The sequence below is a fragment of the Vigna unguiculata genome, chromosome 9, assembly GCF_004118075.2.
Source record: "Vigna unguiculata cultivar IT97K-499-35 chromosome 9, ASM411807v1, whole genome shotgun sequence".
NCBI classification, from domain to species: Eukaryota; Viridiplantae; Streptophyta; class Magnoliopsida; order Fabales; family Fabaceae; genus Vigna; species Vigna unguiculata.
In genome coordinates, this window is record NC_040287.1 from 6,586,576 (window position 1) to 6,602,570 (window position 15,995).

At 30.9% G+C, this 15,995-nt stretch overlaps 1 protein-coding gene across 1 annotated transcript; it reads left to right on the top strand.

Annotated features, from left to right (window-relative positions):
• Positions 1-10,431: 10,431 nt before the first annotated feature.
• On the top strand, positions 10,432-13,143 carry LOC114196296 (myb family transcription factor EFM-like). Its single transcript, XM_028086895.1, has 4 exons — positions 10,432-10,864; positions 11,327-11,923; positions 12,142-12,218; positions 12,419-13,143. The coding sequence occupies exons 1-4, from the start codon at positions 10,675-10,677 to the stop codon at positions 12,881-12,883; spliced, it is 1,329 nt and encodes a 442-aa protein (XP_027942696.1). The 5' UTR covers positions 10,432-10,674; the 3' UTR covers positions 12,884-13,143.
• Positions 13,144-15,995: the final 2,852 nt, after the last annotated feature.

Sequence of the window (15,995 nt, forward strand, 5' to 3'; positions counted from 1 at the left end):
TTATGACAATTCTCAAATTGTTGTATTATACTATAAGTTGCTACATATTCTAAGAACCGTCGTATTAAAACTGTTATGATCTTTTGTAGTTTTTTTAAAAATTTATCTTAAGAAAGAACTGAATTTAGACTATAAATTTAGTTAATTAATTATGTGTTATTAATATTATTTGTTCGTCAAATGATCTAACCTAATTATTCGTAATATATATATATATATATATATATATATTAATTAGTATTTATTCTAGTGTAAAACATAACACTAGTGCAGAATGGGGTTTTTAACTCGCCTTATAGGCTTCGGTTACTGCGGGACCGAAGCCTATAAGGAGGCGGTGGCATTTTTGAAATTTTTCTCAGCATTCTGCCTCGGGTCCCAAACTAACCGAAGCATATAACCAGTTTTATGCTTCGGTTCTCAACCGACCGAAGCCTATAACCCATCTGTGTCACCCAGATTTACAAAACTGCCACTGACAGCGCACGCTTTGGCCTCGGGTGACAAAAAACCGAGGCCTATAACAGAGATTTGGCCTCAGGTGGCGAAGAACCGGGGCCTATACACTTCCATTTGGCCTCGGGTGATTGACAACCGGTGCCAAAATGCGTGCCCTTTTTTCTTTTTCTTCTTCCCCGCCGCAGTCTCCATTTCTCTAAACAACTCCATTTCTCTCTTCTCTCTCCCTGCAACCTAGCCAGCCTTTTTTTCTTTTTCTCCTTCCCCGCCGCAGTCTCCATTTCTCTCTTCTCTCTCCCTGCAACCTACCCCTCCACCGTCGCTGGTTCGTTGGTTCGTTGCCGCCGCTGGGTCGTTGTCGCCGCTGGGTTGTTGTCGCCGCTGGGTCGCTGTCGCCGCTGGGTCGCTGCCGCCGCTGGTTCGCTGCAGCCGCTGGTTCGCTGCACCTCCATTTCCTGATTCCTTGATTAAATTTTATATGTAGTTTTTAGGGTTTGTTGAAAAGGGTGGCTGAAATGCAAAGTGAGAGAGGGGCTGAAACCAGATTTGGAAGGATGTCCTCAGAGATGCTGAGAGAAAGCAAATAACAAGTCATGCCGTGAAGGATTGGCTGCAGAAACTCACGGATGAACTTTCAGATGACCCAGATGAACTTTCAGATGTGGATGGTAATGAGGATGATACCACAGAGGGGTTCTTCCAACTGCAGTGGTGCTCGAACGACTTACCACAACTGCAGTGGTGGTCCAAAAAAATGTCCCCTATGGCCTCGGTTCTTACGTTACCCGAGGCAGAAAAAGCGTTTTATGGCTCCAGTTAACACCCGAGGCCAAAAGTCATACCTTTTGGCCTCACCCCAATATGCCTCGGTTCTAAAACCGAGGCAGAATAACAAAAACAACCGGGGCCAAAAGCCCTTACTGCACTGGTGTAAGTTTTGATAAAGTGTTGATGAAAAAATTAATTAAACTAAACTAAAAATTCATGAAAACTCTGAAATACATTATAATGATAGAATAATTTTAGTATTATATATATAGAATGATAAATAAGATTCAAAGACTCAAAGGATGGGAAATAAAGTGAGGATTTTTGAAAAAGAAAAAGAAAAGTGTGAGTTGCACACCTGTTTAGGGTGACCAACTCACATAGAATCATGTTTGAGAATGAAGTTATATTTAACTAATTATAGTTTATTATAAATTTAAAACGTTGCCTGCACGGTGGAGGTAGAAAGGAAAACAAATTAGTTAATGTAAGTGCCAATATTCTTCAATTTTTTTTAAAATCTTTACAAGACCAATAATCGTCTTCAAAAGGTAGAACCCTTCTTTCAACTTTGTTTATGCCAAATTGATTCCTTATTCGTTAGGGTTTTGGTTTTGTTAATTGAAGGTTTGATTAATTAGATTTAGAAGGAAGGAATATTGTGCGTGTGTTGAAGGAGGAGACAAAAGGGATATTCAGAAGAAAGAGGATATGGAGGAATATTACAGTCTTCTTCTTTTTCAATCCTAAATATTTCTTTTGCTTTTCCTTTGTAACAGAGAACAAAAAAAGAAAAGAAAAATGGCAATAAAAGGCATGGCTTGAAGGAGAAGAGTGAGGGAATTTGATGCACTCTTTTAATCAACACTAAAACTTTCACTTTTTCATTTTTTTAATTAAGAATCTCACATTATCTTTTCTTTCTAACTTTTCTTTTACTTGTTAGGTTCCTTTACGTGCGTGTTGCTCTTCATTTTCTTCTCATATTTTCATCCACAAACTTAAAACAAAAAAATTAAAAATTAACTCTTTCATACGTATGCATAAATTGAAACTATATAAACAATATATGTATATATTTATAAATTAACTTATAAATAACTAACCTAAATTTAACTTATAAAATTAATTTTATTAGGATAGAAACTTTTAAGTCTATTTTAATTTTACAATGTCGATTTATAAAATAAGGTTACATTTATATATTATAATTTAGTTATATATATATAGTCAATGCTGAATATTCAACATGCTATCATATGTTAAAAATCAAAATAACTAAATATTTGTGAATGATTAAAGTAGTAAGTAACTTGATAGATATAATAAATTTTTCTAAAATAGATTATGATATTATATTAAGAAATGAACGCTCAATACAATTTTAATAAAAAATCAGAGTTCACAAAAAAAATTATATATGTTAAATACTATTTTTTCTGAATTATAAATATACATGTTAGTTATTTTTCTATTCGCGTTAGTATGGTTAACTATGAATGAGAACCACTTTTGAGTTTTGGGATATGTCAATCCAGAAAAAGAAATTGTGTCAAGTTTTCAAATATAGTTATTTCTTCCAAAAAAAAATTATATTGTAGAGGAAATTTCAAATTAACTAAAATCAAACCACATAGGTAATAGATTTTGTTAAGCAAAATTTAATAGGCCATTTGATTTTGATTAAGTGCTTTACAACAATATATAAAACATTATTTTATAAATATTAAATCTTAATACACTACAAAAAAAATTATTATCAACGGTCCGAATCTATTGGAAACAACCAATATTCGTCGATAAATATGTATTTTTGACGGATTACCAACGAACCCTTATCTGTCGGTAAGAGAATCATAGATAATATTTACTGACGGATTATGTTATTCGGTAATTACCAACGAATATGTCTTTCAATAATTATCGGTAAATATGTCCTTCAGTAATTTTCGACAAATAAATTTCATCATTCACTTACAAATCTCTTCGTTGAAGCGAGATGAAATAAACGATTTTCTTCAATTGTTCTGAATCTTCGCTTTCCTCCAAATACACAAACAAACACGTGAAACCACGATAATGTGCATTCAAAGTTCTCTTCTATGTATTGATCCACACAAACAAACACATTGTAAAATTAAGAAATTAATGAAAAATTTAGGAAATATATTTTTAGGTGAAATTGTATGGAAAGGATGACGTGAATAAGTTACGCGTAAGATAGGTAACATCACCTAATTATTTTCTTGAAGTTAAATTAAATTTGTAATGTTTCTTTTTAACTAGGGTAATGATAAATTTAGGTAGTGTTTATTAAAAGTCGTTGCAAACTTTTTATGGCATTAATAGGGGTTTAGCAACGTAGGTAATTTGCATGTTCTTAGCAACTGTAGTAAATAACTTGCCGTGATGCTTTTCCAACAAATTGACCAATACATTTGGGTGAGATTTAAACCATTAATATAAATTTTCTTTCCTTCAATTTTAAATAAAAAAAAAGATTAAAATTCATATATTGAGGAATCGAATTTTAGATTAATTTTCTGACGAAATTACATTCATTCATGTTGAACATTCGGTTTCAATGGAATAATGAAATCAAACTCTGAACCAATACAATAAACCATATTTAGATGATTATTTAACATATCGAATTATTTGAGATAAGATACTATTTAGTTAAAAAAATAGGCTTAGTTACTATTTTGGTCCCTTAATTTGTTGATTTTGTTCATTTTGGTCTCCTTATTATTTTTTGGTTCAATTTGGTTCTCTAATTTTTTAAAAGGTTCAATTTGATCATTGTCGTTAAGTTGATGTTAAAACCGTCTTCGTGGCCACATGTCATTTTGTGGAAATTTCAAAATTTTTTAATTTTTTTTCAAAAAATTAAATTGCTACGTGTCACATAGTTGTGTCACGTGTCAACTTGAGAATTTTTTTAATTTTTATTTTTTCTAATTAAAAAAAATTGTCACGTGACAGGTTATGATTGTACTACGTGTCAAATTAACATTGGTGGTTTTCAATTTAGTCCCTCTATTTACAATTTTGATTCAATTCAGTCTCTCATTTTTTAAAATGATTCAATTTTATCCTATGTAATTTGAGACCAAATTAGTAATTAAGTTTAATTACAACTTATATATACATGTTAAAATAATTTTTAATATATTTATAGATCAAATTACTCCGCCTAACTATTCAAATTATTATTTTTTACATGTGTACAAAATTTTATGTGTAAAAAATTACAAGTGAAAAAAATATATTTAGTAAAAAATGTTTTTTTTTTTTTTGTAATTTCCTACTTTCCCCACTTTCATCCTAGTTACACACACTTCTAATTAATCCCCGCATGCAAGAAACAAATCCCTCCACCACAAGCTTTTGTCATTTTTTTAGCACTTTTTACCTGACTTAAAATTACTTTAAAGTGAAAGGTTGAGATTAGAGCTATAAAATAAATAGAGAAAATATTTGAAAATTTTGTATAAAGAAAAGAAAAGTAAACTCAATATCTCTAATTAGTTTATACAGAAGGAGGTAGAGAATGGTTTGATAGGGTAGAAAAGGTTGTGTTGGGCATGTGTAGGGCAAGGTTGTACTTGTGGGTGTCCTTACCAATGTATACAAATTGGTGTTATTAATGATTCTGCCATCATTATTTAATAGCCACCACTTTGAGATGGGAGAGCATATACCATCAACATAATTGAATAAAGAGAAAGGGAAAAAGAGAGAGAGAGAGAAACCACATAAGTTTTAGTATCAATCCACCTTCCAATACTTTCTCCCACTCCAAAAGTTGCACAATTCTCCTCAATTTCATTGCATTCAAAGAGAAAAAGAAGAATATCTAATTCTAAAATAGAATATAATAGTTCCACACAAGCAAGGAATATCTATGACTCACGAGGCTCTAAAAGAGTGGTAAAGGAAGAACAATGGAGAATCCTTTTCTACTGCTACCTCTATCTTTACACAAGTGGGTATGAAGCCAACGCCATCCTCCTTTTACAATGTAAAAACAACGAATTTATGCTTTTCTAGGTCAGATTACATTTCTTCTACATGCTTCGAAACAGTGTGCGAGACATATTTAATATTCATGAAAAAATTAAGAATTTTTTTTATAAATTTATTATTTTAAAATTTTGGATTCAAAGTGATTTCGATTCTTTAATTGGATTCAGATTTCATTAGTGTTATATCTTAAAAGTAAAAATAAAAAAGTTGAAAACGATTTATAATTTGTTATCTTAAAATTTTGTATTCGAAGTAATTGTATTTATTTTAGATTGAATTTAGGTCTCATTGATCTAATATCAATCAAAATTTGTATATAATTTTTTTTTAAAAAATTTCTCCTACCTTTGTATATAGTCTATAGTAAGTAAATTAAATATTTGGGGTTGTGAATTTCATATATTACATTAGTTTAAATTTTAACTATAAAACAATTTAAAATTTAATCCTTTAGACCAACATTTTTTTAATAGCATTAGTGTAGGAAGAGATTTTGACACTAGTTATTTTAAAATTTTTACTTCGATTCTTTAACCAAAGCATATTCAAGTGAAATAAAGGAAGAACTTTAAGATTCAATTTATAATCGAAGTCTCTTATTTATTTTATACTTTTATTTTTTTTCTTGAACCGAAGTCTTCCTATTTTTTTTTTTAAATTATTGTTTCAAATTCTTCCCATAATTTTACCTGCTCAAAAAGAATCATTGACAATATTAAACAGAAAACACAAACAAAATATGATTCTTTGTCAATTTACTTTGAATTAAATTTATGCAATGTACATATATAAAGCAAAATAAAACACAATCCAGAAACTCTATCAAATTGTTATACACTATAACTAACTCAATAACAATCTCAGAGTCAACCGCAAGCCTTATAAATGTTTAAAGCACCAAGTGAGGAAATACGTCTAGTGTGAAGAACCTGAACAAAAAAATACTTGCATTAGAAAAAAAGGACTACGAAAAACAAACTGCAAGACGGGAGAATGAATCTCTCGCCACTTTCGAAATAGGAAGGAAAGGGAGGATCACAATAGCAACGTGACAACATAGGTCGCATTGGCGCCAAAAACTTTTTATAAGATTGGTAAGTGTACCAAATCACACAAGTAATAAAATGGAAAGTCCAAGTATCATTTTCCAAGATACTTGTGCAACATTTGACAACTCTTGCAATTCAAAATTCACAAAAACAAAAATAAAACTTTTTGTATTTTTATCAAGCATATGGTGTGCAACAATATATGATAAAGGTTTCACTGAGATTGAGTTTCACGATTCAATCCAAAGCAAAAACACCAAACAATATACTTCTAACTCCTTCTCTAGCACTCACGTCTTTTGTAACAAGTCCTATTGTGTTACAAACAAGTCTAAACTTGAATAATAAAAATCTTATGTCTAACAATTTTTATCATAAATTTGCATTAATATCAAGATTTTGATGTTATGAATGACTAAATGTTCCACATCTATATCTAGCAATGTGAAATCTATTAGCTTTTCTATCTTAATCAGGTTTCCCAAATTATCTTTCAATCAGTAGGTACTTCCACATATACAACCAATTTATAATATGCAGATTAAATAAGAATAGAACACAAGTGTGGTGAAAAAATAGAATTCTATTGAATAGTGGAATTCACAAAGTTAAAAATACACTACATCAAACCCCATGAATAAGGCTACTCCTTAACATTTTGAATACTAGAGTAATGATGAAGATCAATGTCTTCAAATGTGTCTCTACCTTCTCACCTTTTAGGTCAAGTGTCCTTCTCCTTAAAAAAATTAGTTTTCCCTCCCTCTCCCAAAAGGAGTTTTCCCCAAAAGGGGTGTTGTTTTCCCAGAAGGTTCTTTTTCCATATTACTTTTTAATTTTGTGAAGTCTTCTATTTAAAGACTTTCTTAACTTGGACTTAGCCTGAAATTTGTATTTGATTTTATACTTGAAGTAACCAATTCTACTATAGATGATTGATTTTGTTGATATATTCTTTAATCTTCAATGTTTTTCACTTATCTGCCAAATTGTAAAGCAATATTTACTTTTTCAAAATTATTTAATAAACCCTTAATTATTTAAAAAGATAATAATAAATAAAATAAAAAACATGATAAGAGGAATTAAATGAATTTTGGTTTGATAATTTAATATGAATTAAGTTAAATAATATTTTTATTCATATCTATGGTCCAATGGCGTTTGTTTAATTGGTCAACATGGATTTGAATATTTAGAGAACAATGATAAAAAGGAATTTAATGAATCTTGAATATATGGCTGACCTTTCTTTTGCAATTGTTTTCGTTTTCAATCTCTTTTTCCATTTCTTTAAAAATTCCCTAGTTTACTTTCTATAAAAAACTATTAGAGATTTAATAATAGATATATGTCCTTTGATAATCAACATAAGTTATGATCTTTTAGATGTTTAGATCAGAAAATGAACTTACAAATCAGTGTCCTGGGAAAAATCAACACTCAAAGTACAATATAAGATTCTAAAGTAGAAAATCACTCTTACAAGTATCTCAAAAATCTCAAATTCTAATTAATTTCTAACCCGTTAATTAGTATAAAGAGAAGGATAACTATATATAGCCATTTAGACCAACCTTGACCAAGAATTGCTAAAAGAAAGAAATGAGGACAAACAAATTTAATCTAGGTTAATGTCTAGAACTAGCTCCATACTTTCACATGCTTATCACTTTTCATGTTATTATCACATTACCCTTTAGCTCACTCTTTCCTTGCCTAGCATTTTCCTTGGCCAAAACTCTCATTGGTCTTTATTTGGCTTAAATTAATGGTTATTCTATTATTCTCTTCTTCTCCTTCTTCTCACACATCTCTATTTAATTTATATAAATATTTTACCATAATTGATGAAAAAATTGGTGCTTATTTTAATGACAAATTTTTGAAAAACACAATTACCAACAAATTGATCGATGAATTTTCAAAAATACAATTACTGATAGATTTATCGACAGATTTTCAAAAATTTAATTACCAATGAATTTTCAATTTTTTTTTATTGACGATGAATTTAGCAACAAATTTTATCATGACATGGTTAAAGATGAAGCAAAAACTTTGGTGCTCATTTTACAAACGAAATTGATGAACAAAATTATCTATTGGTAATAAAATTTATGAATTATCGATGAATTTTACAGACAAATATTTTTGTATGTAATTAAAATCCTAAAATCTGTCAATAAATTTTATTTTATTAATAAATTTTATTTTGTCGATAAAGGTAAATTATTTTAAGGATAAATCTTTTGTCGTTGGTAATATATGATACCTTTTTTTTATAATGTTTTTAGCTTGCAATCCTTTGGTAGTGGTCCCTGTCTCCTTTTGGCTTGATAGTCTTAATTACAATCTAGACTATAATTACTATTTGAATTTATTTTACCAAGAAAAATAAAAAATAAATTTTACATTTTGAGTAAAAGAAAAATATAAATAAAGAACTAAGAATATTTATGTCAACAAGAAAGTGTTCTTTTATCATGCCCCCAACTTAGAAAGGTAGGATCAATAAAAAAAATGACTTACAACCAAAGAATATTTAAGAACTCATATCAAATGGGTTTAGCACACAAAAATAAATCGGTATAAACTTGTGAACAAGTATTAAAAACAACACTTATTGATCATTTGAAGCCACTTGAAGCATTAATCCTTAGGAATCAAGAATTTAATTGGTGGAAATGGCTTTTCTCATCTTGGATGTTCTTATGTTTAACTCAGTATTGAAGCATGAGTTTAAGAACTCAAGAGCAAATCAATTCAAGATAAAGATGAAAAATATTATCGACATAATACATGATATGCTTAGAATTGAAAACAATCACACAAGTTCTTAGAATCTTGCCACTTCCTGAATTTAGAAAACTAAGATTTAGGACTTACCTCTTGAACTTACAAAAAGAGAAAAAAGCTCAAGACTCATATATTCATTTCTTGCGAGTTGTTATAATGAATTTCTTACATTATATAGGCATGTTCGCGAAAGTTGAAAGACAAGGGACATATTTGTTTGATGTTTTAATCATTTCCAAACAAGCTTGTAACCAAACTACTTGTCCTTCTATTCTAAAAAAATGAACTATCTTATCTATACATTTATTTATAAGGAGATTACAAGAATTATTTATGTTTCTAATGTCTTGTTCAAACTTCCTTTTCATTTCCTTTTATATCTTCCTCCATATACTTGAAAGTATTTCTTTATTTTGTTTTTCTTTCTTAACTCTTGTAGTACTCCTCTTTGTAGTGATTTAAATTCCTCTTGTACTGAGATCAAATGAGATATGTTATTTCCCTTTTTCTTTATTTTCATTCTTGCATCTATTAGTCTTTTAAAACCATATAATTTTTGTATGAAAATTTCTTTGGTCACATATGAGAAAACATGTTCAAATCTCTTTTGATAGCCAAGAGATTTTATTTCATTTGAGAAAGGATAAACTTTCCTTTCAAAGGAAATCCAAATTTCAACTAGAGATTCCAAGTCCTAAAGAGAATGAATAAATGTGTGAGATCTACCACATGATTATATTGTTAAGTCCACATTTAATACAAGGAATCACTTATCAACTTATTAACTCCATTCCTTTTGTTTTGTGTAGTTCTGCTTAAGGATTGTTTTTATCCCATATTTTTTTTTATGGAATCTTTCATTGAATTTTGGAATGTCATTCCAACTTAGATGTCAAGATTCATAATAATTCTTCTTAACATCATTTTTTTAAACAAATACAAAATTTATCTATATATTTTCGCATTATTATTTTTTCATTTAAAATTAGAAATCTTTACGAAGAAGATGTATTCACATACCTAGCTTCTCTTTAGAGTAAGTGATGAATAGAAAGTGTGATAAAATAAACATTAATAGAAAGCTAAAAATTTAGGGAGGTAGATGAGGATAGAAAGAAAGAATATGGAGTATAAAGTGGAAAAAATACGAGTAACAAGAAGAATCATCTTTCTGTTGATGTTGAATTAATGCAATAAAACTCAAACTTTAGCTAAAACCAGGCTCTAAGCACAAGACTCTCTGTTGTCAGATTCTCTGATTCTTTCTTATTTATTTTAAGGAAGTTACATCCTTCTTCTTTATCTCTTACTTTTTCTTCTTTTCTTTCTCTCTCCTAAGCCCTGCTTTATTCCATTGAACTCACTCCTAAAAAGAAGACGATCCTTCTTGTGTTCACAAACAACATAACATTCCTTTTCTCTCTCTCTCTCTCTCTTGCCCTAGAAATTAAGGAAGAGGCCAAACACCCTCTTTTCCTCTTCTTTGTTCCTACTTCCTTCAGTTTTGTCATGAACATTTCCTCCTAAACAGTTTTTTTGTCATTCGTTATTCTTAATCACACGTGAAAAAATGGCATCTCAAGCAGAACATAGCATGGATTACAAGCCCTACACCTATTCCACACTTCTGAAATCCTTTGCAGACCAAACTGATCAGAGCTACAAGCTCCAAGACTTTCTTTCTCGCTTAGAGGAAGAACGTCTCAAGATCGATGCTTTCAAGCGCGAGCTTCCTCTCTGCATGCAACTCCTCACCAACGGTACACCTCTCAACCAAACATCATTCCCTCTTTCGAAATTCCAATGAACCAATTAGAACACAGAATGTCCTAAACCCTCATGTTTTTCTTTCATAACAAACTAGTATATTCATTTCCTTTCTTCTCATCTTACGAATGATGCCTTTAATATTTAGGTCTTCTATTTTTTTTTTTCACCAGAAGTTTTCTTCTTTTGCTTTTGCTTTCTGGTATAAAAGTGAGAGACAGATATTTTCTTTATTGTTTTTCTTATCGCTACGGTATACAGTTTTTTTTGGACAATAGTTAAACGAATTCAAGCACACCATGAGAAAGAAAGAGATAATTTCTCAATATACAGTAGTAGTACCCTTAAATTTCTAGGGTATCATACAATTTCTCTGATTATTTTGTATTTATTAGAACACACGACCTTTGAATCCAAAATAAAAATCTCAATTTTTTTCTTCTCTTTTTGCGTAGCTGTGGAGGCTTCAAGGCAGCAACTACAGGCTTTCAGATCCAACCAAGGTACAAGGCCAATTCTGGAAGAATTCATACCCATAAAGCATTCAAACTCTCAAGAAAGCACTGAAAAAACGTCAAACATATCAGACAAGGCGAGTTGGATGACATCAGCACAATTATGGAGCCAAGCAAGCGAAGGAACAATACCAAAATCCTCAATTACATCACCAAAAGAAAGTGCTGATACAGGGTTTAGCGTGAGCCCTAAGCTAACCCTAGACAGCAAACATAGGAATGGAGGAGCCTTTTTACCATTCTCGAAAGAGAGAAACTCGTGCCAAGGAATAGGGGTTCTTCCTGAGTTAGCCCTTGCCTCTTCTGAGAGTGAAATGAAGAAATGTGAAGAGGTAGAGAAATGTTCCAAAAGGGACAATTCAGGCAAAGGAGGGAGTTTTGAAGGGATTGTTGATGCTGCAATAGCAACTGAGGCACAAACAACTAACACTACAACCACCACAACTAACACCACTGGCCGGAAAGCAAGACGGTGTTGGTCACCGGACTTGCACCGTCGATTTGTTAATGCTCTTCAAATGCTTGGTGGATCTCAAGGTATAATTAATCAATTATTTTATTTTTCTGCTTTTAAATTCCATCTGTTTTATTTATTTCAAGTGCTTAAAAAAGATAAAAAGAAAACTATCACTATATATAAGTATATAATCATATACATAATTATGGTTTTAATCATTACTGCAATCGAATTATAATCATTGCAGCAATCACTCATAAGTGTTTTCTCTTCCTTTTTGTTCTCTGTCACTTTACAGTGGCCACCCCAAAACAGATTAGGGAGTTGATGAAGGTTGACGGTTTGACCAATGATGAAGTTAAAAGCCATCTCCAGGTACTTCTATCTCTAGGAATGAAAGATCCACTTTGTTTTTGTACTGTGCTAATTATCACTGTGTTTCACTGACACTTAGTATATATCACTCTGCACAATACACTTAGAAACCAACGTGTTTCTTTTGTTTTCTTCTTTTTATGGTTCCTTTGTCTGTTTTACTGCACTTTCTCAATTTTCATGATAAACTTTATCCACAGAAATACAGGCTTCACACTAGAAGACCCAGCCCAAGCCTACATGCAGGAGCAGCAACACCACAACTTGTAGTCCTCGGAGGAATTTGGGTGCCACCGGAATATGCCACTGCTGCCGGTGGCCCCAGCCTCTATGGCCCACATCCCACCTCACACGTGCCACCGCCACACTACTGTGCAGCCACCCCGGTGGCTCAAGAGTTCTATAACTCAGCTCCATCACTGTCGTTGCCACCACCGCACGACACTCTCCATCACCACCATTTTCACATGTACGAGACAGCACCACACACCCAAAGCTCTCCGGAATCCGATGTTCGGAGCGGTGGCGGGCGATCTGAGAGCATCGAGGATGGGAAGTCGGAGAGTGGTAGCTGGAAAGGAAGTGGAGAGAAGAAAGGGTTGGCTGCACTGAGAGATCAAGAAGGGGAAGACAGCACTGGGAGTGAGATCACTCTTAGATTCTAGGGCTTATGTGGTCACTGTGCATTGATTATTATTCGTAGAACTAGGGTTTTTTACTTTGATCATTTTAATCTTAACAAGAGTGAATCGAAGTAACGTGAAGGAAAATATATCCTCATAATTTGAACGGTTCAGAGATTTTTTTTTTTCTTTTTCTGTTTGTAAAGTAACTGCATGGTATGCTTCTGTTTTGTTTCGCTTTGTGTGAATACGCGATGTTATAACACAATATGAGAGGAAGAATTCTTCCATGGTTCTTGGCATTTTCTTCTACTCTTTGATTTTGTTGATAACTATGGTAATGGTGGACATAACACTCACTATTTCCGAAATGATTTATACGAATATTTCTCTGTACTTTTTGTTGGGGTGGCATTAGAATCCATTTTGTTTCTGCAAAAGACTCACCATGAAAAATGAAGTGAAAAAACCAGACATTCACGTAAAATAATCGTTATATTTGGTAATCACTTGGCTACTACCACGTGAATCTTCAAAAAGTTGGCAACATGATGAGAATGGTAATAAATGAAAGCAAGTAATTCATGGATATGAATTGTTGGAATTTAAGGATGCTAAAATAGTTTAAAACTAGTTAACTGTGTCTTTTCCGTTCTTTATTTAGTACTGTGTTCTGTCTTCTGAGTAGGATAGCGCGCTCACTACCCACGATAAATGCCAGATTCCGACACAGATCTGGTTGAAGATGGTCTTCGTCCATTTATTATTTTTTTTTCTCAAAGAATGAGCCATAAAAGAACCACCGAAAGTAAAGAAGTGTTTTTTTTTTCCACCATAGGTCTTAGTTGCACTTTCTCGCTTTCTTTGGCTTTTGTAACATCAAAGCGGAATTAGTTTGATTTTTTTAACAATAATTTAGAATCTACAAGAAGTTAAAATTTGATAATTAATGTTAGAGATTAATTTAGATTTCAATTAATAAATTAATTATAATTTTTTTATTAATAATAGAGAATATTTTACGCTTTGTGTTTGTCAAATATAAGAAGTACTTATTTATGATGTAAGAGTTTATAAAGACACATTTTACACTTTATTGTAATTACTTGAACAAAACAAACTTGGGATCTATTGGATTTTGTTATAACATTTTGTTTTTCTTCGACTTTCCTTGTTTGACTTCATTGCATCTTAGTTGAAAATTGAAACTTCTATAATAGGCTTGATGGAACTTCATGTTTCTACGTGCTTCTTTATTTCCTATTACTATCACTACTAAAACTTCTCATATTCCATAAAAATTTTCTTGCAAATTTGTTAAAAAAATTTACAAAAAAAAAACTTTTTCCTATTATATTTTCTAAGAAGTTAAGAAATTTAATTGGCAGGTAATTTCTTCGTGGGTAATTATTTCATACAAAATTATAAAATTCGCAAGTGTTATATACAAAATATTTTGCAAAAAAATTGGTAACAATTTTCTACAAATTATTTTTCATAATAAAATTTATACATATTTCCTAAAAAAAATTTAAAACAAAATTAACAGAAAATATAAGTTTTTTTATTACCGATGGAAAACCATTTATGAAAGAAAACATTAGTTAGGCCTCAAAAGGATAGAAGAAGATGAAGAATTAAAAGAGAAGATTACTACTTTGGAGATTAGAGTAGTAACATTTTCTTTTTTTCTTCTTAGTCTTGTACAAATTGTTTAGGTTTACATATTTTCTAATTTTATAATTTAATAGAGATATAAATGGTCTACCCTGCCATTATTGACCCTTAATTGAGCTTCCAATTCGGCCATCATGAGATGCCAAAATCCTAGTAGAAAACCTCCAAGGGTTGAAGAAAAACATGGAATAAAAGCAAGGAGTAAAAATCATTTGTTGCTTTCAATAATTGAAATCCACTTTATAGGATTTTCTTCTGGCCATGTCGAGAACTAACCCCAAGAGACTTATAAGAAAAAAAAAAAAAAAAAAACCCAACGATCAACATCAGAAAAATAATCTTGATCTATATCCGTCTAAATAAATGCGTTTGACATCAATAGAAAACAACATTAATAGAAAAAAAGTTTTGTAAATATCAGTTAATAAAACCTTGACGGTATTTTACTAGACAATAACATAAACCAAAATCAACTATAAAAGATAATTCAATTTTAATATTTTTAAAATTTTATCAATTATGTGATATTCAAATACTTTTATATATTTGGTAGTAATGAAAATACTTTATCTAAACAAAATTAAAATTTACTAGATTTGAAATATATTATTCACACAAAACTTTTTAAAAATCAAACTATTTAAAATAAAACCATCAGTTTAAATTCAATGCATTTGAATGATTGGAATTTATGTTTAGAGTGAAATTCCCTATCCAAATAGATCATAATATTTAACTCCTAATTGTGTAATCCTAAAATTTAATTTCAAACAACCAAAATTCTTTAACAATATCTCGTGGTAAAAGTATTTTAAGAAAAAATTAAAAATTCAGAAGAAAAATTATGAAGAAGATACTTCAATTACAAGATGGAAAATATTTAAACAAACGAAAGGAAAAAAAGAAAATAAAGACGGCTTCAATATGAATTCTCGTGCTAATTCAGCACCAGCTGCAGAAGAAATCAGCAAGGAAACCAGCTCAACGCTTGCTACGAATTCAAGGTATTCTCTTCTGAATTTTAAAATTTTGAATTTGTTCAAAATTTCAGCTGCTGTATCTTAAATTTTCAAATAACTATAAAGCAACTGAAACAGTTTTATGCTTCCAAATCACAAATTCAACTACGAATCAATTTCACTCTCATGCACGCCTTGTGTTTGACAAAATATGTCAGTTGTTTGCGCCACAAGGTAGAACAAATCTGCACCAAAGCCAGAAAGCTGCTTTCGATTCTCTCAACTAACTGTGAATTTTTCCAATTGCAACAAACAATTGTTGCAAATTAAGTCACCCCTTCAAATTCGCTTGGCACTGATTCATCTCATGCCGACTCCATTTGGAAATATTTAAGATTTTTCACTGAGGAGGTTTCACTAGAGAGAACAAACACCAATGAAACCTGAGTCCAACCACATAAGACATTGACACTGTTCTGAACCTAAAATCTTAAGATAATGGATTTATGAGTGATTTT